Genomic DNA, 24,542 nt, shown 5'->3' with positions numbered 1-24,542 from the left:
TTATTACACAGAAACTGTGACAAAATACATTCATTTTTTAAAGAAAAATAACCACTAAAATTAAGACAAACAATATAACTATCTACAACATTGGTATCACAGGATGAAGCCATTTCTGAACATACTGAATCCAACTTAATAAGTTCCTTGGATCAACACACTTTGTGTATATAATATCCAAAATTCACATACTGTCTGCTCCTCTGATACCATTTCTTCCATGAAGATTTGGGGAGCACCCTACATATGGATGATGCAGACTCAGAAAAACAAACCAAAACCAAACTCAATTTTCAATTTCACACTGATATTAAAAACAAACAAACAAACAAACAAAAACCAAACACCAACCTTTTTTTGGTTGTTCAGGTGCAGCCTATGAATTTTGGGCAGATACATCTTCACTAGGTGTTGGGGACTGGTAATTTACTGCTCCATTTTAAATAACTAGCCATTTTGTATAAATTCCAAAGACAGTCTAACCTAGCATCTCAATCTGCATAAATCTCAGCTTCTCAGAAGGAAAAAATTTAGAATGCTATGGCCCTTTCCCCAAAATCTACTTTACAGAAACTGTGTGACAAAATGAACTTTCCACATCTATAAAATGCAAAATTCAGTGAACTCTGAATATTTTTATTCATATACTGTCTTTTGCATCAGGCTTTCAAATAGTCAAAATACTTGTCAGCTGGTGCTAGCCTGTCAAGAAGCACATACGTACACACACAAGCACTCACACATATATACATATACAGAGGCACATACACAGCATATATATAGCACATACACATAGACACCCACCCACACAGAGAGTAATTTGTGACATTTTCTATGAAAAAAATGAATTGATTTGTTCACAGATTAACAAGAAGCATGTAGCAGAAGAAATCAAACTTCTCAGCTTATTTTTGAGGATGCAGTTGCATGAGATGAACTGAGGTAATCTAATAGTGTACTACTACCAGAAGGAAAAATCCTCCCCACTCGTTGCTTTGCACCTGCTCTGGAATTCATCTGACCCCTCAGTGAGCCAATTCAGTCTATTAAGCCCGCCTAAAATTATTCACTTCTTTTGCTGGTTCAAACCTCTCCTAATTTAGCAACCCTTTCAGCACCAGCAAGTTAACAGTTTAGCTTGATCTTATTCCCTACTTTACACAGCTCCTACTTTCAAAATGTCTTTCTAAATACCATGATGTTCCTTTTTTTTTTTTTTAATTTATGACATTATCACATGGAGATGAAGAAACCCCAGCAGCCAAAACGCATTGGTCAAATAAGACACAAAATAATCAGTAAGGATGCCAACCAACTCTCCAGTAACAGAAAACCAGAAAGTGCTGTATCATTGCTCTTAACTTCTCTTTTAGTCCATCATTGGCATGTAAATCTCCACTAAAACTATCAACCATGCTCAGCCCCTTCTGGCAGTCAAAATTCTCTCATCAGTGCGGTGATGGGACATGGCTTCCTGATAACAGTAGCTTAGTTTATTGCTGCTCAGATAAACTGTAAACAATGGCAGGAGTTCTGCAGCCATACACAAACTTGAAACATTAATTTTGCCTTTTGTTCATGTCATTGCAAAGCACATTTTACCAAGAAAAGCCAGGAGGAAACTATTTTTGTCATCTATGCTTTTGTCATTAGATGCCAGTATTAAAGCAACAGGAAGAGTAAAAAGATGATAAGTAATGTTTTCCATCGTTCATTTCATATTTCTTTCAATTTCAAGTGCCTGTAGCCAATAAATACCAAGTAAAGTAAGTCACCAAAAGGGAGTTGGAAAGCTTAATCTGTCCCTTAACATAATATTCTGATTTTTCCATTAGCTATTTTTCTGGTTTTTTCAACTTACACAGAATGGCCCCCTCTCCAAACAATAAACCAGCCAAGAATACATTTAATCTCTTATCCTATGTAAAATGCCCACACTAACACAGATATACAATCACATAATGAGACCCGTTCCTAGAATTAATATAAGAAGAAATGCATCCTTCTGTTTTAAATGCGACTATTTTTCTTATTCACAAAATGTCAGGTGAGAGTTTTACTTGCTATGTAATTTCAAGAACAAAGGGGGGGGGAAATCAGGAAAAAAGTCTCACTTGTGAAATATGGTTGATTGAAGATTCCATGCGTCGAAGTTGGGATGCCTGGATATCCAGCATTTGGAGAACATTGTTGGCCAAAGTGTTGATCAGATAGGCTACGCTTGCTAATGACTGGGTTGTGTAGGCTTTGGTTTCTTCCAGGGCTCGCTGCTTATCTGCTGACTAAAAGTAGAAAGAAAAGGTTTATTTAGTAAAGTCTCTCACGCAAAGATTCTTGGAATGAATGCCGTTTGCCAGTCTGTAAAGGATAAAGAATTATACAAGTCAAAATAATTCTACACCAAAGTTATAATTTTTCTTCCTTTCCATTAATTCCACAAAAGATAACTTTGAAGAGTTTCTATACTTTTTATAAAAGGAATTAAGTTAGCATACAACATGCTCATCTTTTCTTTAAATACTTAAAGTGCAACTGTTTATACTGTATTTTAGCAATAAACTTTAAAAGCACTCTGACATACTTATTCTTTGGTTCTTCTGAAGTTAGTACTATTTAGAACTATTTAGTTCCTCTAAACTTTGTATTTTAATTAGATATCATAACAGCCTGCAAGGACCTGCCAAATACCATATTCTTCATCTCCCCAATTATTTAGACCTCATTATTGCCACAAATGGTCATTCACAGTGAATGAACTATAATTACTCCCTTAAAATGGTAGCTGAATAAAATGTGAGGAATCATTTTTAAAAAGCACAAGTCCATGTTTTATTTTTAAACATGTTTTGTGCTTTTTCACATTGTCAGTATTTTCTTCTATGAAGAATTAGTATGATCCATTTCTCTAGAAGTAGAGCACCTGAAAATATTTAAGCTATCAAGCCAGAAGATATCCATTAGGAGTTCAAAAACATACATACATTTCAAACAACATTAAAAATAATAAGCTAATAGTCTAGTTGTCAGGGTTCTGTGCTTCTCCGTGAATAACAGTTAAGATCACTAAGATCCAATTCAGTACAAAGAATACATATGAAAGCACTGGTAAAACATAGAATTAAGATGCTAAGAAACTTTCCAGTTTCCAAGGCTTTGGAATGCACTGAATTTCACTTTTAGGTAATTTTTAGCCACCTCACAGGCTGTGGTGCTGTTTCTAAAGCAACGCTTGACAAATGTTCTCTACTCCCACCTGCCATTCTAATAGTGTATTTCGTAATTTCCTTTCCTTTATATGTTATTCACAGAGGTTGGCTATCAAGATTCAAGAAACATGCCTTTATTAGAGGGGGAATACAAAGTCATTCCATAACTTTCAGCACAAGCTGAATCTACCACCTATTTTATTATATGTGCTTTGAGAAACACTGAAAGTAAGCATATCTCTGTTTCAGGAAAATAATTCTTACATCCCAAGATATTTCCTGAGACCTTGTAGTAAGACTCTTAAAAGAAGATTGCTAGCTTTCAAGAAAAAAACAAACCGAAACAACAACCCACACAGATGAACACAGACACAGGACTTCAATTAAACGCTCATATGAAAGATATTCACTACTTTTTTGTTTCTGGTAATCTCTCCTGTGTCCACACTCAATGGTAACTTGGTTGGCCTGTTAGCATTCCTTCTTCTTGCAGGCCACACTTGGTACCACTTCCCAGTCTGCTTCCAGACAGGACGATAGCAGCAGTTGCTGTTCAGCCATACAAGACCTCCCATGACAGTGCAGGAGGGGAGGAAGGCTGTAGAAGGCAAGCAGTCTCACCTGGCTGTTTCTTTCCCATGAAGCACACAAAACCAGACTCACAGCAGAAGGAACTGAAAATTTTAGGAGGCAGCTTCTCAGGTCACAGTATGCTGATGCTCCCCAATAGAGCACACTTGTAAAGGCTGCCTTATATTTAGCTATAAAGAACAGAGATAAATGCTACCCAGAGACCTCATTTAAGAACTCATGTCTTTTTAGCTGGATGGCATGTCTTTTATATAAAAAAGAGCTCCAAACTCAGCTTAAGGGCTCCCAAATGAAGGAATACAGAGCTCTTTGCCTCTATTCTCACATCGTTGCTTATAAATGCCCTCTTTCTTTCCCTCTCCCTACTCATAACCTCAGCTCAGTCTGCAAATATCACCACAGCAGGCATACATACCACCGGACACTTTCAGAGCTATTCAAACAATTTCTGAATGGCAATAATAAAAATGACCAGAAGCTCGTCAGTTTTGCTCTGCAGCTGCTGACAAAGTCTATTTATAGAAGCAGAAACTGCTGATTTACATTAGCACACTGTACATCCAGAATAGCTGAGTAGAAGCCAGCAAACATAATATTTTTTCATTAATAGCCAAAGTGTTTGAGAACAAAAGGAAAACAAGCTATCATTTCAGAAATTATGAGCCTCTGCTATGGTTTTACTGCTTAAAGAAGCACAAATATGAATACATGTTCAGAGCTAGTCCTTCCACTGACGTAACCTATTAGCTAAATTCAAGTCACCCCCGTTCACACCAGTTCAAACCAACAAGGAACTGTCTTCTCGATGTTCAGACACATTAAAAATTTTATAAAACAACAATCCTATAAACACATTTGAAACTATTATTAGCACAAAAACCCTTCTGATTGAGAGGTCTAGTTTGTGTATTTGGCTGATAACCTGAACAACTACGATTTGCTCTGCATGGTTTTATACAGAGCCCAAAATTCTCTGAAGTAAACTCCACTCATGCTTGGCATAGCAAAATTAAAGTTTGAACTTTCTCCCTGTATACTGAAAGATGCAGAATGTCTTGAATTTTCAAATTAAAATGACTATTTGAACCTACTATTGCTAAGCCATTACACAACAACAACGACAAAAATTAATTAATGACAGCATTTTAAAACAATCAACTTCACCTAAAAACTTTCAAGGGATGAAAACTTGGGTCTCACACAATGACGAGGAAAAACAGTCCAGAATACTTATAGCAAATCTAAAGTTCCCCTGTGGAGATGTAATAATAAATGTCAGTTAAAATTTAACTTGAAATGCTAAGTTGTGTTTAGCATGAAATCTAACTTTTAATTTGGAAGGCATATTTCCAGCAATGGTATCTTATCATATTCTCCTAATGTAACAATCTCCCCATGTATACTCCTGATGGACATCAAATTATATTGCTTATAACTGCTGCCATGCTCAAACCTAGCAACAGATTTAGACAACTAAATGGGTACACTGATAACTACTGGAGTATGTAACTAAAGGGGTATCTGCAAATAAGATAATAATTTCAAGTTATCAGTAAATCAAATTCAAACATAACCTTCATCAGACTAAGATCTGATACTCTGATCTTCAGAACACCAAAATACCAGCCATTATGCTTCGTACCTGACTGTAAGGCAGGCAAAAAGTCATTTCAATATCCATACCTATCAAAATTCTCTAGTGGAAGAGAAAAATACTAACTTGGCCCTAATCAAACTGATAGCCTCCCTACAGTAGTTTCAGTAACCTATGAAATACTGGTTTTACGTAGAATATTAAAAGCAAGAGAAACATATTCTGCTATAACAAAATGAAGACTCATTACTGTGAATACTTAAGGATATTAACCAGAGTCCTCAAAGCCCTTCAGTTCTCAGAAATGCTGCAGTCAGTACGATCAAGAACTAGTAGAAAGTATGTTTTCAGTGCCCTTATCTAAATTAAATGCCATGCAACAGACCGTTGAATATCTCTCCATTTTAAAGTTTTTAAATATCTTTAATCTAGCACTCACATACATAAAATTCTGCATGCCTATGAAAAAAACGGACACCATAACATCTATACACACAGTACTCTTAGGGAAGCAATGCTTCCAACTGTTAGATCAGCTTGATCTGTACTTTTTTTTTAAATGGATATGAAATTTAAGAAATCAAAGCCATTGTTTGACAAATAAGTCTTCTACAACACTGTGCACATAGGCAGCCTTATGAGCTTTCCCTCACCCAAACCACTGCTTAACCACAGAAACACAAGGAAGCAGACAATCAAGAATAAAGAGGGAAGAACTATCCAGAGTCACTCCACTTGCTAGGGAAAAGGAACAAGTGCTGGAAAGCAGACATCACTGCAGTTTTGCCAGCCCTCCACTACCTTTTTTTTTTTCCCCCTTCACAAGACCTGTGCATAGTGCCTCATTTGTTTCCCTTCATATTTTTCCATTAACTGTGTTAAGAATGCTGCTGCGTCTCCACCTCTTACACTTTCAGCTTCAACTTTTCAAACAATGTTAAGAAGATACTTAGGCATCTCAGCTGGATCATCTTCACAGCCTTAAAAAGAGAAAATGTTTGGATCATTGATGTCTTCTGTGCCCACATTATCCAATTTACATGCAGCAGCTTAGCATCTATTCTGTTTATCATTTTTCTCCACACAATGTACACATCAGGTGGTCCACGCTGAGTCACAAAGCAGCATCCTTTTCGCCTGCTCGCAGCAGTACGTAAAAGCATCGTTTTAACTAACCACAGAGAGCTCATCTGATGCTCCTGCCAGCCACATATGGGGTGGGGATGGTGTCAGCTGCTATTGGGAGAGGCTACCTCTGCTGCAGCTTGAGGTGGTACCCCATGCACCTAGACAGAGCAGCAGTCATTGCTCTGCCCAGCTCTCCCCTGGAGAATGCTTTCCATTTGCAGGAAGCAGCCACTACTAAAACAGTTGTTTTACTTCCTCCAGAAAACAAAACAAAACAAAACTATGGACTATAGACTACATGGAAATATTTCACAGCATGGATCCAGTCTGAGAGCGACAACATAGCCTACAGTGACTACTCTATACAAAGCTGGGGCTTTTAGATAACAGAAGATCAAAGTCATTCAAGTCAGCTATGAAAGCACAGACTCCACATTCAGTCAGAAAAGGCATGTATTACATACACAGCGCAATAGTATGTGCTTGCTTTCAGACACTGGAGAATTATTAACAGTTTCCCTCCATATGCCAGTCCAAACAAAGATGGAGACTAAATCTAACACCACTCAGGAATGATGATACAAATGGTCACCTGAAAATATTTCTCATCTTAATATTAGATGGTATAACCCAAATTGCTAGCTTTAGAAAGGATGTGGAACTCAACCCGCAGTAAGTGCAAAGATGACTACTTTTCATGTCAGGATACAGAGCTTAGGCATCACTTTTTCTAGCCACTCTGCAAGTTCCGTTCACACAGCACAATTACATTACCAGATTTGAATAAGAAATGGCCTGGACTGCTGATTATATAAGATATTCTTTCACTTTAGGAATTAAACTTCTCAATGTTTTTTCTCCTGCCTAGGGAAATATAAACTTTTGTATTTATACAAACAATATAAAAATAAATTACAAAGAAGAAAAAACTATATTGAATGGAGGGTGTGGGGCAGATGAGAGAATAAAACATGAAGTAAGGTATGCAAAATGCCAAAATAATTTGGCTATATGAACGGTAAAAGGAAATCTTACATGCATATGGATCACAAAAAGCAGGGCTAGAAAGGAACTGAGAATTTAATGCATACTCCCACCCGAAAGTGAGATCAGCCAGAACATAGTGATAAAGTCTGTTATGCCACTGTTAAGAACTTGAACAATTTGGTACAAAAAGACAGCTACTAATGCAGAAACAAATTCCACAAGGAAACAAATGCTAGAGGCAACATGAGCACTATAATAAGATTTACAGAATATCAAGCCAACTAGATGAAAGAAGAATTGCTACCAAATGGTACCAATGCTACCAGATTAGAAGAAAATAAAAGACTTCAAAGACAGCAACATGTTAAAAAAGAAAAACACAGCTCTTATGAATTGGAAAGAGCTAATTAAGAGAAGTCTGAAAGTGGTGCATGAGAGGAAGTGCTAAACGCTGCTGGCAGTTTAGGTGGTTATTGTAGCTAGGTTTCTTTCCCGCTCTAGTTCTAAAATAGAACTATTATTTAACTAGTAGTCCTCATCAACTTCTAAGTTCAAAGTTTTCAGTTGGGCTAACAAAACTTACACAAAAAAATTCTATTTGATGAGCCAAAAAGTCTGGACCTATGAATTGAAAAAGAAATTGTGTTTCTTACTACAGAAGATTAACACAAGTTGTTGCCTATAATATCAATATTGCAAAAAATAATTCTTCCAAGATTAATACTTAGTGTTGAATTGTGAGCGGAAAAAAAAAGAGAGCTTTTCATTCCTGAGCCTACTATCACACACAACTAGCCTAAACCTAAAAATCTCTTTGAAGAAAGAGTTCGGAATGGAAAAACCTCAATTCATACTCACTCTTCAGCGTACAATACATTTAAGCTGTAATATTTAGGCGTCAAAGTGGAAGCTGAGGTTAAAGTTTGACATGAGACTAACTACACTGAAAGGTGTGTCCAGAATCTAATAATCACTTCCCCAACACATATAGCATCTCTTGCTATTGTTCAAAACAGTACAGTAGTGAAACAAAACTCCTTTTTAGTATGTGACAAAAATGTAACAGTGAAATTTTAAGAATGAGGCAGAAGATTCATTTCATTTAATCAATATAACAGTTGTTTCTTTTGATTGCTGTTAGTACAAAACCAAGCAGGCATTTGTCTTAAGACTAGCAAGCAAAACCCATCAGGTTTCTGCTGAGGTTGCATCAGCTTCAAGAAGCCTCAAGAACAAAAGCTGCATGCCACAGAGTTCAACAAGCTTGCATTATTCAGTATGAAATGTGCCCAACTGCGATACTGACAAAGCACACTTCAGTTTTCCTGTGAAAAATAGAAGATTGAGCTTTTATATCAGCCTTTCCGTTTTAATTGTTGCCGAATTCCTTGAAGTTACTGAAAGCCTCATACATAATTAAATATTTTACACATTTATTCAACTGCACAGATGGTATTTGCTTAGCCCATCCAAGTGCTTTCTGAGGTCCTTTCATAAGCTAGAAAAAATGATTGAGAAGAAAACTGAGCATCATTAATCCAATAATTATGCTAAAATCATGCCAAAAAGTTACATAACTGCCAGTGAGAAATACAATAGCTTTCTGTTTTAACAAACTATCTCATTAAATACTTACTTGCTAAAGAATATCCCTTACTCCTTCTTCACTACCAGAACTGCTCATTCCCTGCATGAAAAACCATCTACCATACAATTCATAAGTAGTTCGTCTACAATATGCAGGTGAAACAAGCATGAAAATGCAGAAGCAATCACTGACATGTTAGAACAGAAGGAAGTGAGCTCTCTCGGAGCTCCTGAGGAAATAAATGCCATAGACCTACCAGAAAACCTCAACATTTCCCTTTCAGATGTGCAGGAGGATCCATGTATTCTATTAGTACATTGAACCCAGGGAGAAACCAAGCCTATCTGTTCTTTGGTATAATGAGATCTCCAAAGTACTTGGAGTTGGGGGTAGAATTTTTTGTTCTCTATCAATTGTAATACTATAATCTCTAAACTATTCATCTCTACATGTAAACATTTTTCTCTACATAATTGCTTATTTGTGTAATTACTGCTGTTATCATTATTTTAGGAAGACGGAGGGCTAGCTTGATCACTTCGTGACCCTACTCAAACGCATACACACTTATTTTAACATTAAGGAGAGCTGGTAGTCATCTTGGCCAATTTCATGTACTCTACACCCTAAACATTATGAATTAATTAAATGTTAAGAAACATAAGCCAACAACATTTCAGATATGAATGGGGAACACTTCTTCATACATACCCTTTCACAAACCCACCAATAAGTCCTCTGACAATTTTCTATTATTCTGTATTCAAAAGAATACACAAGCAGCAAGATACACTGAGACCATGCAACAGGGGAAGCAACAAGATTAATGGGACTGGTAATTTGACACACAACTTAGTAGAAATGGCAGTTCCAGACTTTGGAAATAGAATATTTTTACTTCAGAATAATTTTAACATGACCTTATCTGGACAGCTAACTATAATTAAAGTAACCTGCTTGACAACTCTTTGCCGCATCTGTGAAGAACGGAGCATGTTAGTCTCCTAGTGACATGACTCCTTTTTTTATTAGTAAACTACTCTCAGAAGTGAACACACTGCAAGAATCAGTACTACAATGAAACTTGAGTTGTGGGTGGACCATCCAGGCTCAGACAGAGGTTACAGTCAGGCACCTAAACCATCCCACCTTATAAAATCTGTCAAACTGAAAAGCACATTTCTTCAGAATTGCATCAAAGTCTCTACTCAACACCTAAATGAAAGCATTTAACTTGCTGTTCACACAAGCTGCTTTTAAAATGTAAACTTCTTTAAATGTGAAGTTACTGAAGGAAACTCTTCTGAATACAACTCAAAAGTAATGGGATTAGGAGTCCGCTTATAGTGCTGTGAATTCTGTATATTCGAAATCTAAACAAATACATCACCTTTTGAGCTGAGATCACACAGTAATCTAAGCACAGCAATCAACAAAGTTGTATAAGAACTTTGGCATTTAGGCCAAATATAATCATTACAGAAGATACTAGTTTTAGAATTAAGAAGGCATCAAAACTATTATTAGATTTTATAATTTGAACAACATTCAAAGAGCAAGCAATAAATGTGGTATTTAAAAAAGAAAAGCCATTTCCAAATGCAAGGTTAATTGCATTCACCATATTCCACTGATATGAATATAAATATAAATAAGGTTTTTTCCAATTTTATAATTAAATTATAATTATAGTTTAGCTTAGTTTATCTGTATACTAGTAACAAGCACGCTAGCTGAGGAATATACTCTTAGTATCCATACTTTTGTAAAGTCTTTGACATCAGGTTGTTCTGTTTTTCAGATTATTAAAAAACTGTAATGATGCACTAAATGTCACTAGAATTTCTTGATCGTAAGCGTGACTTCCTAATTTTTAAGCCAGCTGAAACTCAGTATCAAGAATCCACTGCAGTCAATATCAGGTCATTCACATTAAGTTGAAGCCTTCTGCTTTCATTGCAGTTGATTCATTTGATATTTTCATTTCTGTGCTGAGCCTCAAAACGTAGGTTTGATTAACAGCTAGGAAAGCTGCCTTTCAAAGAAATATACACAAAGTCTAATCTCCTAAATGGAAAACCAACTTTTTAAAATACATACTGCATTCAAGGCTGCCAGTGGGGGCAAACATAACTCACTGGTTTGAAATCTATGACAAGAGTATCCATCTACTGCACCCAAAAAAAAAAAGGTAACAAATGACAGCTGTGGACAAGCACAGCTTCCATGACATCTAATCACTTGCACCACTGTTTTCATGCTGCCAGCATCATTGCGACAAATCTGTCATCTGTTTCCCTTAACCATCACCAGGATCAAACTCAGTATTTATTTCCATACATTCACAAGCACAGCCGACCAGTTTTCACATGCAAATGTCCTGCTCTCACCAAAACTGGCAAGTTCCTATTCTTTGAAGGTAGAGCCAAAGTCCTGTTTATGCAAAAAAAAAGGGCATTTCATATAAACCTACTAGACAAGGTTATAATAAAGTTTGTTCAACACATAAGTAGTATAGTTTAAAATGATAGATCACAAGCAACTGAACAGCATGATGGTATCCAAATGTGTTTACATCTAAAATGTAGTCAACATGCAGTTATATTAATAGTTATTCATCACCGCTTTACAGTATGAGATGCGGCTCTTGCTTGAGAGGCAAGCAGCAGTGAGAGCAACCTACTCCCCATGTGCATTTAGGACTCACTGCTCATTCTGTTGATCAATGCAGGCTTCACCTTATTCTGTTAGCTCTTCTGCAATAACACAGCTGAAAGAAGTGGATCATTTTCTACTTCTTATAACAACATAATTATTATTAGAGTGCCAAATACAAGGCTAATTTTAGCTTTAATACCAGTACAAAATCAACACATCTGTGGCCATAAGAGATTAAACCAATACAAATGCATTGAATGAAGAACCTCAGAAACAGCAAAGATCCGCAGGCTTAACTCTACTATCTCATGTATCTGCTGTTCTACAATTCTTCATTCAACAAGGATGCTTTAGTGTGAGGAGTTTTCAACGAGTGTACAAGTAAAAAATCATTGATTAATTCAATTCAACTCAAATTTGAGTTTACAGCTACTTCACAAAAATAAGTCATTGTCACATTTGCAAAAGTTACTTTTCAGATGCAAAATGGCCTTCAGAAGTTAGAATAAACTACAAACATATAGTAATTACATTTTGCTGTACAAAAAAAAACCCGGTATTTGCACCAATTGTTTTCTCCTTAGCAACATCAGATGAACAGGTTTTATCTCTCTCTCTGAAGAAATCTGACAAAATCTACCTTTTCTAAGAAAGGATATCTATCTCAGCTTCCCAAAACACTATCCAGTCACAGGAGTTGATGTAACATCTGAGTTGTTTCCCAACTTTGCCTGTTTCTTTGTTCCACTATAAATTCCCAATTCATTACATAGCAATGACTGAGGCCGACTAACAGCTTTAATTTAGAATCACAGGCAGTTATCTGTGGCAGTTATAAGCAGGTTCTGCTTCCAAGCGTCCACTGCCAGACATAACAATCTCATAGCAAGAAAAGCTAAGTAGGACGCACAGCCATATCATCAGTGATCACAGTTTACAGCCTAATGTACTAGCGTAATCAGCCTGATGGCAGGAGAACTTGTAATTGGCAGAGCGTGATTGCGGCATATAAGGGGAAGATATACACCCTATTCAGCCAATAGCTCCCCAAAGAGATGACACCTGCATCAGTTACCACAGCCACCTCAGGCTGCCATTGAGCTGTGTTGCAGAGTCCCATTTCACTGTAAAAAGGAGTAAGGTAGCCCAAGGAACACGGGCTGCTGGAAAGTCTTTGCTGTCTGTCTGCAACAAATACAATCCTGTCATCCTCAGAACTCTTCCCGGGTTGTCAAGCCAACTAACACAAGTCTTCCAATTGCCATTTGCTGTCTCTACTTCCTCACAAGAGCATGCCCGAAAATTTTATCATTCTAGAAGTTACTGTTTCTTAAATTAGCTACCTTTGACAACTATGGCATTAAAAAAAGCTTTAAGAGCAATAAAGAGGCGTAGCTACCAGGTAACAGGAGTATGCAATTTCAAATATAGTAGATAAAGAAGAGGGCTTAAACTAACTGGGGACAGGAATTTGCATAATCACTCTTACATTTCTAGGAAATAACCACACTTGGATTACACAAATCCCTTCACAGTGATCAGTTAACTCTAGATTTGAAATTACTCTTACTTGGCACTTTTTTAAACTGCTGCCAATTCGGACATACTGAAAGGAACAAACTGTCTTCAGATACATGCCCACAATCCAACAGAACAAACAAACAATCAATCAAATCTTTTATTTCATATAAAAAAGTAGAGATCAAAATAAGAAACCTTCACACAATACTGCTCTAGGAGGCAAAAGAACCATTGGCAGCATACTAGAACTCTAAAACCTAGAGGTCTATTCGTAAATTAGCAGAGCCTGGGAGAGCTACGGTGGCAGTTAATCAGCTCTAAAGCACAGAACTAAAAAAAGTCAGAAGAGCCTTGCCTGCACTTCTCCATGAAAGGTTCTCCAAGCTCTCCTGCTTTCTTTTTTTGCTTTTAAACAAGCAAACAAACAGGACAGCCTTCCTTGCCTATTGCAGCACCATCTAAAGGCCCATGTCTCCAGCTCCTCCAGCCCTACATCATCACGCATGCCAGAGTCCTATCACCCAAAATGCACATTTGCACCCCATTACATGACCACACACAAATACACTTGCCTGACACTGAAAAATCACAACAGTTCACACAACTCACAGGCCCTTTTTCCTTGCCCTTACTGGAAGAGCTTGCCAGAAAGAGAGCAGAAGCAAGCAGATAACAGGTTGATTTGCTCTTGATATCCACATTCAGCCTGCTGAAAGCTGATCTCTGTTGTACTACCCATCTGCTGAGGGTGGTGGTAACACTCAATGGTACCCAGCCATAACTGAACCAAGGATGAGGACAAACTAAACAAACCATCACGATCAACAAAGAGAAGTGAAAGAAAGCCAGTAGAAGTTCACTCTGAAAACTGCTAAGCAAAACCAGTGCCGCCTTATTCAACAGATTTGTTCCCTATGTGCCCCGAGAGCTGTATCTGCTCACTTCTCTGGCAAAGAATGTTTTTACAACCTTTTGCTCCCGTTACCATAGTGCTCGACAAAACACAATATTGGCAGAGTGAGAATGGGACTCCAGCCTCTTATGTAAAGACCGTTAGCCAAACTCTAGATCTCTCTCCTGCACTCCTTGAGTAACTAGTGAACATTTTAGAAATAGAAAAGTCACGTCTTCAAGAGAAGAAGTCCCAGCCTAATTCCAAAGAGTAGACTGCTAGAAACAAGGGTTTGTCAGAAGTTCATCATTTTTGTGTGAGCGGGTAATACAGTTGTCAACACATAAAAAACCAGAAGGTTGCAGGAGGCTTTTCATTTTAACTAGACCCAAACTCTGCTATGCTGCTACAATTTAAGAATCTCAGACAACAAGGGGGAAAAAAAATCCTTTTCTGCAGGCACCGTAATTAGTAGTTATTCCCTTTTTCCCAGTTTAACCAGCAGTTTTGGTCCATTTACTTCAAAATTAGAAGTAAACCTTCTGTCAATTGCTATGTAGCTCAAGATCAGCAAGCAAAGTTATTATAGTCAAGCTGCAGCATATAACTTAACACCACAGCATCAACTTTTCTGTAATTATTTCCAGTGAGATCTGTATTTTATACACACATTTTCCTAAGCATGACCTACTTTCACACTAATTGCAGTGCTTCTTGCCCAGAAAGAGACTGTTCCATGCAAGCGGTAATTCAATTTTTTAAAGCAATATAAGGACATTTTACATGCATAAAAGGAAATGCATTTAATCTCCCATATTAACTATACTGCAACTGTAATGTAGTCATCTCCACGCAATTTAAATACTACTTCTTTCTGCAAATTAGTCAATTACTTATTTTAAGAATTAACAAGTACCACACAGAGGTACAAAAAACAATCTGCTTGATAAACAAATCCAACTTGCACAAAGTTTTTCTCAACATACAACAATTCTTACATTCCCCAGACTGGAAAACACTATGATTATGTTGCAGGTCACAGAGTGATTTCAGAATTTCTCTCTAGCAACATGGAGTTTTCTGTCTGTTACAGAAAAGTCAGAACTTGAAACACATGATCTACCAGCGGCAAAAGTCTTCTTGCTTAGCTACATAGGACCATGGTTCAGAACATCCAGTCAGGATAGAATCATTCTGGTTGGAAGAGATGTCAAAGATCATCAAGTCCAAATGAGATCATCAAGCCCCAAAAAAATCATCAGGTCCAGGATGAGCCTGAAGAGACTATTTTTTTCTGAAAATTCCTTCAGAACGGTATCAGGGATTTCATGCAGTGAACATTTAAGAATGCTGTCTTAAAGCAGATTACCTGATAGCCAAAATAATGGAACTGAACACCTCAGCAGAAGGTCTGTGAATTCTACACGGTTGTTTTCCCTCATTCACCCAAAGAAAGTAGATTACATACCAAATACCTTCTCTGAATCAACAGCACACAGGTTAATAAACTTAAATGAATATGACTAACCCCATGAGAATGACAGCAATGCCAAACGAGTTTCTATTTCTAAAGAGTTTAAGTTCCTTTGTTCTAAATTCAAACATCAGTTGAAGACAGCACTTAACTATAACTCGTGTGAACATCATACAAAATTACATGCTATGACTCTTTGAAAAATACAACTTCAGCAATATCCCAGCCAACATCCAGAAGCAAATCTCGGTGCAGGACCTTGTAGAGGCAGCTGCCAAGGACACAGTTCTATCAGCATACCTTGCAAAGAATCAATCAAGTTATCTGGGATTCAACACAAGGTAGAGCTCCATAAACTTGACAGCAATCATAAAATGAAAGATAAGCAGCACATACAATGGTACAAGTTCTACCAAGTCTGTCCCAAAAAAGTTAGTTATCATGAAAGCTGAAAGGGTGCTTCAGAAAAGGACAGATGAATGAATCAGACAAGGGCTCTGAACGTAGTACAGAGCATCTGCAATGCCCAAAAATTAGCAGCTGTCCATCTTTGCACATGTATTAATGATGTTCCAGACCTCAGTTTCCACTAAATATTATTTTTTTACCACAAAAGCACTTGCAGGGACTATTTTAACATTATTTCCCCAAAACAGGCACATATTTTTTCTTTTCTCTGTTCGTCTAACGTCAGTCAGACTTCCATGAGGCCCTTTTAGATTTGTTCAGATACTGATTTCTGCACATACTGGTGCTGTTCTGCCCAAGACCTGTATAAATATCCCTTAGTCACTCCTATATCAACCAGGTCACATTTTTTTAAAGCTATGGAACACCATTTTTTTTCTCCAATCAATATTTATAGAGTGGTAAGAATTCATATTGGACAGACAAGACACCATCTGTCACAGATATCTTGGCAGAAGCTAAAGATGTACTGCTATTTTTCCCCTACAACAGCCACATCCAGAGTTGTGCAACAAAACTTAAACTCAGAACTTTCATGAAGTTATCCATTATTATCCTCACCTCACAAAATTCCTACTAATGAACTCTTTCAGATACAATAGTCTTAAAAGTCAATTTTTACACATAATTTTCAAAGAAAAGTCATATACAGACTACGGTTGTCTCAAATAGGGAAAACACCTCCTTCCTGCTATACAATCTAAACTAGGTCACGAGTTATTTCAGTAAAAGAGTAACTTTAATCCTGCAGTTAAGAATTATTATGCCGTTCCCCATATAGGCCAAATTTCACCATATCCAGCTACAGCAGCAATACCAGATAGTTTTACACATTCTGGTAACTCTCACAATGGCAAGAGCTCTCAGCCATGAACTACATCACTAAGGATGCAAGTATTACATGCAGTCTGGAAGCCAGCCTACTTGAACTGCACCTACAGCATGCCTGCAACTTACAAGCACACCTGTAAGCACTATACTGTAATGTAGTGACTACTCACATCACTATGATAGCATTAACAGCATTACACTAAAGTTATGGAAATGAAAGATCATAGGAGAAAAATAGAAAGTGACATTGCACACTTGTGAAACAACACAAGATTCATCTCAGAGCAGTTTTGTGTTGCATTACAGGATATGAAGAATCCCCACCTTTGTGTTTACATTCACCATAATTATGACATCGAATGAGTCTCAAACTTTGCTTATTCACCCAATTTCAACAATGTTCTTGTTCTGACAATTCTGAGCTCTGTGCTGTCACAAAAATAGAAACATTAGAGAAATGCAAAACCAAAACGCTGAAAATTCAAATGCTGAATGCCTTTTCTATGTCACAAAAGGTTCTCTTGCCTCGCACTCTTCTTTTTTATGTGAATTAATTTGTTTTCAAGTTGTCCGAACAGATTGTTACAACCATATATTCAGCCAGTTCTACTATCATCAGACAAAAGGGCTTTTCTCTATACCCTAATGGATTAAAGTGCTGCACAGATGACCTTTTCATTTGACAAGACATGTTTAAGTAATATCACCTCTCTACCTATCTAGCTATGGCAATAAATAAAACTATCCTGCAAACGAAAAAAAGAGTTTCACAATATGAACGCCAGAGAGGCTTTAAGATGGAGAGGCACAGAGAAGCACAGAGAAAGCAGGAATTTTCAAGCTGCTTTTTAGACAAGCAATTGCCTCCTCCATTTTGCAGAATGCCCCACCAACTGCATAACCTCTAACCTCCACCTTCCTAGAGACAGGCAATTGGCTTTTTTGTAATACTCACCATCTTCTAGTCATCTTACTCAACAGCTTGTCCCTAAAACACAGGAAATGCCACCCTTTTTCCCTCCTACATTCAGTGGAAGAAACACACGCAAACAATTCTTGAAGGCCTGTGTTCCAACACAGCCTTAAGTGCATATGAAATCCAGACCGAAAGGTCCTTGAAAAAAAACTCCTTCCACTGTTTGTGAACAAAAGCAGTACTTATCCTGACTTGTAAAGTATGAGATCTAGCGAGGAAAAGCATCACATAAGAGCCATGTTACTTAAAACCAAAAGAATCAGGTAGAAGCAGCTGACTGCTCAAGTTGTGATTTGGTTTGTGCAGAGGCATGTAATAAAAAGGATTGCATGTATTTGTTTAGCAAAAGAAAAAAAAAAAAAGGCAGCTTGACAAACTAACATAATACATACAAAATGAAAAAAACCCTGAATAATCCTCACATTTCAATCTCCACAGCTTAATATCCCCATCTCCAACAGAACCTAAACAACAAATACCATTTTCAGAATTTTGGCCTTTCAGAGCTGCCCTGGGAGTTTGATTGAACACAGCATTTATCACAGGGTAATGCCAAGAGGCCTGAAAACTAAGGTGAAATCAGTTCAAAAAATATCACAGAAAGACTATCACTTCTCTCCCTCAGGGGGAAAAAAAAAAAAAAAACAAACACCACAACATTATTTTCATCCCCCTTTATCAGAAGGGGAATTGAAGTCATACCCTTATAGTAACTCTACAGTAGACCCCCAAACCAAACTTCAGATCTAAAATTGATGCTTTCTCTCCAGAACACCCTTCTTCCTCAAACAACAAAACACATGCCAGTGCTTATGTAAAAAGACAGGTCCGCAGAAACTCCTACTGCTGCCAGCATCGTTATGCAGCCTCAAGGGTGGCACAGAAAATAGAAGAAAATGCCACTTGGTTTTAGGATTTGGTTTTGTTGGGGTTTTTGGGGTTTTCTGGTTTGGTTTTGGTTTTTTGGTTTTGTTGGGTTTTTTTGTTGTTGTTGGTTTTTTTATAATTCATTTAAAACCAAAAAGAAAGAATTTCCTTAAGTATGTTTTCCATTTTTAAGATATCATGTCACACAGAAAACCTGATTTGAGATTATGCACCGAATATTAAGAAGTTGAGTATGCTGCTTATAGAAGTTAAATTTAGTAAAATACAACACTTTGAACCTTCAGCAGGGGCAAAGGAACTTCTCATTCTTCTCTGGATCCTTAACACAATATACATTAAAAAAAGGTAAGAAAATTTCATGGAAGGCGAAAACAAGGAAAATATTAACCTTTGTTCACCAAGAGAACATAAGCAAAGGCAAAATCCCCTTCTCTTTATAGTACTTTTAAGCACAGCCTTTCCAGAGGACAAGTTGATCAAGTGAGACAATTCATAAGAGCCTGTCTTGCATAATACATACAATTTATAAACCTTACTTAAATGAGGGGTCTTAATATGCTACAAATGTTTACAACAGGCTCATAGAGTGAAAAATTTTGTTTTCAAGGATCTCTACATTTGGTATATATTATTATAGACTTATGTATACAAATGAGAAAAACAAAATTTAGACTTTTATCTCTCCCTCTTGCTCCAGTCATCAAAACTGGATTTATCCTACTGTATTTGTATATGTATCAAATTATTCACTAAAATAAATTTAAAGATTGCATGCATATTTTAAAAAAATCTAAAATCTAAGTTTTAAGCAGATCACAACATGGCAGTGATTTACAATAGTTCTATTAACTCATCCCATCAAGTGGTTATAGAAGTGTCCTAAATTTGAAGATGGTTTACATTAACTATTATCACCACCAGACAACTATAACAGAGATTGAGAGTTGACAGATAATTTTTTATCTTCTATTATCCAAACTGACTGATTTATACAGATGCACATATAGTCAGAATTTCTTCTTTCTTTTAGGAAAGGACTGCTCTTATGACAATGCCCTGAGAACCTGACAAAAAAGGCTGCAAAACCAAGATACTCACTAGTTTAGGCTGACTACACACTTCTTTCTCATCCAGAGTTTGCTCCTCGGAGCTTCTGCATGCTCAATCATTCTGCCTCTTCTGAGAGACAGTCACTCTATGGGCATCATTTCCCTAAGGACATGAATGCAAACAGGCCTAAATCTTTGATGATCATTTCCGAGATCACCAATAGCTGAACAAAGTGAGAAAACTGAGAAGCATATCAGAAAACACTGAACACTGACTTACCATAAATAACAAATAAATGTAATGTCACAGTTTTATGCTTCTCTACAACTCCATTCACTCCCGTTTTTCTAGTTATTAGAGATGGTGGGAAAACCCATTAATTCCACTAGCACCATTTCAGCACTCACCTATACACTCCACCACATAAAAATCTTTTGTACTCTTCAAATTAAATTAATCTACATCTTACTTAATTGACATGAGCAACTTGACACATTAATTGTCTCTCCTTGGAAGGCCAAACCATCAGTTTGCACAGTGAGCATTTCGAAGGATACAGAAAATATGATATTTAATACAAGTAATATCCCCGACAATCCAGTGAAATGGATTACAGTAGACAATACAAAACACTTCACATAATGGGCATAAAACTCCATCATGGACAAATTCAGAATAAATGCAAGGCAAAAACATATGAAAGAAAAAGATAAAACCGCTTATATTCTCATTATTTACTTAAAAAGTCTAGCCTTTTTTAGAATACCATTGCTATGAGTTAAGGCTCAGGATTCAATAATTCCACAGATTATGTTAAGTAGCATTACCTATCGAACTAAATTTAGTATCCTTGTACTTTACCCAAGAAACGTGGAAAACCAGTGTACACAGTTCATACTCTTCACAACATTATTTGCATATTCTTATAATTTATTATTTCTCTGTCAAAAATATAAGCCCCTTTTTTGAGGTTCTGCTCATATGGGCATTTTTCAATCCCTCTGATTTCTGTCATCCAGCTCGGCCTCCTATTTTGCTGTTAGCAGTATGGGGGATAAGAGGTTGGCTTTTGTTTTTACTATTTCTCCTTTTAAATACATATATAAATATAGTGAAAATTACTGTAAACTTTCCATAATGGCATGGTGTCTTTAGTATTCTATTATATAAGAGGGTTTTTTCCTCCTTTTGACTAAATAATTTGTGCTTGTCCCCACACACGCCCCCTCCAGACAGACAAATATATGCTAACTGATTCAAGAGAGCCATTTAATTTGCGATATTTAACATATTTACATTCCTCACAAGTTGCAGCAGACCTATTTTTTTTACCCAATAAAAAAGTAGGTAGACAACTTCTGCACTCTGCAGCAAACATTCTGCTTCATATAAAGCTATAAACAAGCTCCACTTCTCATGCCAACTTACAAACTTGCCACCCAGTTAAACTACTAAGTGAATCACAAATTTTGCAATATCCAACACCTCTCAAATTTACAGTTTAAAAGGACACACTTTAACATAATTTTGAGAGTTTGCACTGTATGTTCAGTAAACACATACTATTTAATGATTATTATTAAAGCAAATCAAGACAAATTAGCGTGCTTTGAACTTATACTAGACTATTCACTGCAAATGGCTTTGTATACTTTATTTGTTAAACAGACTAAAATTTTCTCTTTGAAAAGATATTGGACTTAAAAATACCATTTCAGCTACGTTTATATATCCCTGTCTGCTAAGAACAGTAGTACCAAGACCAGACTTTGATTGTTCTATGAGACAGACTGTACAGAAAGGCAAGCACTAATCCTGCTTTCAAAAATCACGTGTTACCTAAAGGTTATCTGTCACGACCCTTTCATGTTTAAGAAGTGTCAGCCCCTACTGCTCACAGTTTTCACTTGGGGGGGGAGCAGAAACAACACCTGACATTTTCACTACTAACCTTCAGGCCCAAAGAGCAGCACCGCTGCTGCGCAAAAGCTTGAAATAACCAAGTTTGATGCCTGATCTCTTGAAGAACTTCTCTCTTAACTTAGGATAGTAAATCTAACAGCTTACTGCCCTCAGCAGGGATGGTCCCACTCCTTCCCTGCTTCACTCCCCCCTCCTCCCTCCCTTCACAGGTCCACCATCGCTGAGCAAAGCAACATTGCTTTTCTTGACCTAGTTAGTTTTTGGTTGGTTTAGCTACCTGAACGGGCTCACAAACGATCAGATAAGGACCAGACCCAGGACAAGGACATAGTTAGAATTAAAAGCAGAAAGATGTTAGATCAGCTCAGCAATCTTGCCCCTAAACAGCAGCAAAGCCTAGTATTCTCAGCTTTTGACAGGCACTGCTTTAATTTCTAGCCACTTTACATTCCAAAGGTGTCTAGGTGGGTAACAGGAAGAATTTATGCACTTAGTAATTTTAAATGCACATTTTCAAATCTACAAAAAACAGCCTATTCCAGGATGGTCCAGCAAGCAGCCCATTCAAACTCAACACTTCAACACTGGACAAGCCCGTTAGGGCAGCCCTTTATAAATCTCAATCTGAATGCCTCTTACTATTCCTGCACCCAGCACAAAATTTAGAGCCACTGCCAGAGCCACCCAGCTGGTAATGCACTGGACAAAGAAAATTGCTACCTGCCCTCCATTGCTGGAAAGACTGGGGCAGTCTTCTGAAACCCTCAATCCCATCACTGAAACTTTATATTTAACATTGACAAGCAAGTAGATATGTTTTTCAAACCCTCCTCTCATAAGCCACTCAAAAGCTAAATTCCTATCTTTTATTCTACATAGCTACAATAGAAAGATTTCCTTCAACTCTAAAATCCAAATTTAAACCACTTTCTTCTCCTTCCTTGAACCCAGTGAACCTATTTATATTAAGACTAAAAAACAAAACCTCACAGAAATTCTTGCAAGGTTTATCCTAATCCTTTACCAAAAAGATTCACCAAAAAGAATAACGGAAATCAATATCTGCTTTGTAACAATGTTTATTGATCTCACAATAATTTGCCCATAAAACGCTTCCCATAAAACATCAAAAATCAGGTTCATCAGCCTGTTTTTATCATTTATTTCCAAGAGAATTCATAACCTGACAGACAGTCATACAAACATAAAAGAACAGTAGTTCACAATATAGGTAACAGTTTTTCTGAAGCTAATCTATTTGTTCGTGACAATATCAATTTGAAAATCAAAAAGAATTAAAATAATTTTGATAATGATGGCATGCAGGTTGAAATAAGCATCTTCAAACAAAAGCATCTCAGGCTTCCCTAAAATCTGTTCATAGTATCAGCTGAAAAAGCAATTTAATAGCCATGATCTGCTCATCTAAGAGTATAGTTTTAAAAACCTGATATGAGATATATTATAAATCAACTTTGACAAAACAGCAGCCAGCTTAAAAACAGATAAAAGACCCCAAAGTTATTCCCAATAATTTTGACAGGGCTCATATATACTAAAGCAGTAAATTCGCAACAAAGTTACAAAACACCCTAATAAAAACATTCACATTTACCTAGAAGAGGTAAGTTTTTAAGTATTTTAAGTATTTTTAAGAAAAAATACTAAATTTATGAGTTCAGCACAAAACTAGCTTTGGCTATGTGTATAACCAATACATACAGGCTACCAAAACTCCAAACCAAGTAGTACTTGTTCCTCATCCTGCAATTCACTAAGCATAAAACAATTTCACTATGGTAACACTAAGCCAATAATAATAAAAACAAGCACTCATATTTCAAAATGAAAGATCATTAAGCTTAGATATTACAATGACATCTACTGGGAAATAAGCCACAGAAAAAGTGAATAGCACATATAGTGTCCATAGTTCAGAGCATACCACTACAAATTTGACAGAGCAACTTGTTCATTGCACCTGGGAACCAGAAAAATCAAGATTTCTCACTCAAATAGGCACAACTCATTTGGAAGAACGTATTAGTTCATTCACTTCAAGAAAAAATTGCCAGCCTAATCTGTGAGAACCCTGAAAAGAGGAAAAGCACCTAAATTCAGTGTGAAGTGATTACATGCTTCATCTACTGACATGCAGTTTTGCTTCATAAAGTATGAGTAGCCCAATGACTAAAGTTCCAGGTACAGGTATCCAACCAAATTTACAGAACTTAGATTATGAAGCAAGAGGTTAATTTCAGGTGCATGATATAAATGTGAAAACATAGTATTTGAAAACAAAATCCAAGAAAAACAGGCCAGCAGACTCTAGACACAGACTCTACTGAAAATTTGCTGCAAAACATGGTACTTAAATCAATGTTTTCTTCAAGAAAATATTATGCTGAACATAATAGAGTAAGATTTCACTTGCTTAAAGCGCTGATTGGAGAAGCTCTTGTCTTGCCTGGTGCACCACAGCGGTGCACCACTTCCTGCCTGAAAACCTACAGCACTAAGCCACAAAGATTAATGACTGCAAAGACAAGTAAAACACGAGCAACAGACAACAAATTTTAGAGAGTTTATTAGCTGTAGGATGCAGAAGCTTGCTACTCTGAATTACAATTCTTGATCAATATTATTCAGTAACCACAATTTGAAAATAAACTATAGAAGGGAACAATCAAAATGCCACTTGTAACTAGCATTTAGGGTTACAACACTTACTTTATATTAGCAATCTGCATATTTACAAATTTTATTT

At 36.8% G+C, this 24,542-nt stretch overlaps 1 protein-coding gene across 1 annotated transcript in view; it reads right to left on the bottom strand.

The window, feature by feature from the left end:
* ABI2 (abl-interactor 2) overlaps positions 1-2,276 on the bottom strand; it is a 36,335-nt gene extending 34,059 nt beyond the window's left edge. The window contains exon 1 of the mRNA XM_009697371.1: positions 2,115-2,276. Within this exon, the coding sequence (XP_009695673.1) occupies positions 2,115-2,177 (63 nt within the window). The 5' untranslated portion in view covers positions 2,178-2,276. The remainder of the gene's footprint in view (positions 1-2,114) is intronic.
* Between the last annotated feature and the right edge of the window lie 22,266 nt (positions 2,277-24,542).

The sequence above is a fragment of the Cariama cristata genome, unplaced genomic scaffold (assembly GCF_000690535.1).
Source record: "Cariama cristata isolate BGI_N322 unplaced genomic scaffold, ASM69053v1 scaffold13383, whole genome shotgun sequence".
NCBI classification, from domain to species: Eukaryota; Metazoa; Chordata; class Aves; order Cariamiformes; family Cariamidae; genus Cariama; species Cariama cristata.
The sequence above is the reverse complement of the archived record's forward strand: the minus strand, read 5'-3'. Positions and strand labels throughout refer to the sequence as shown.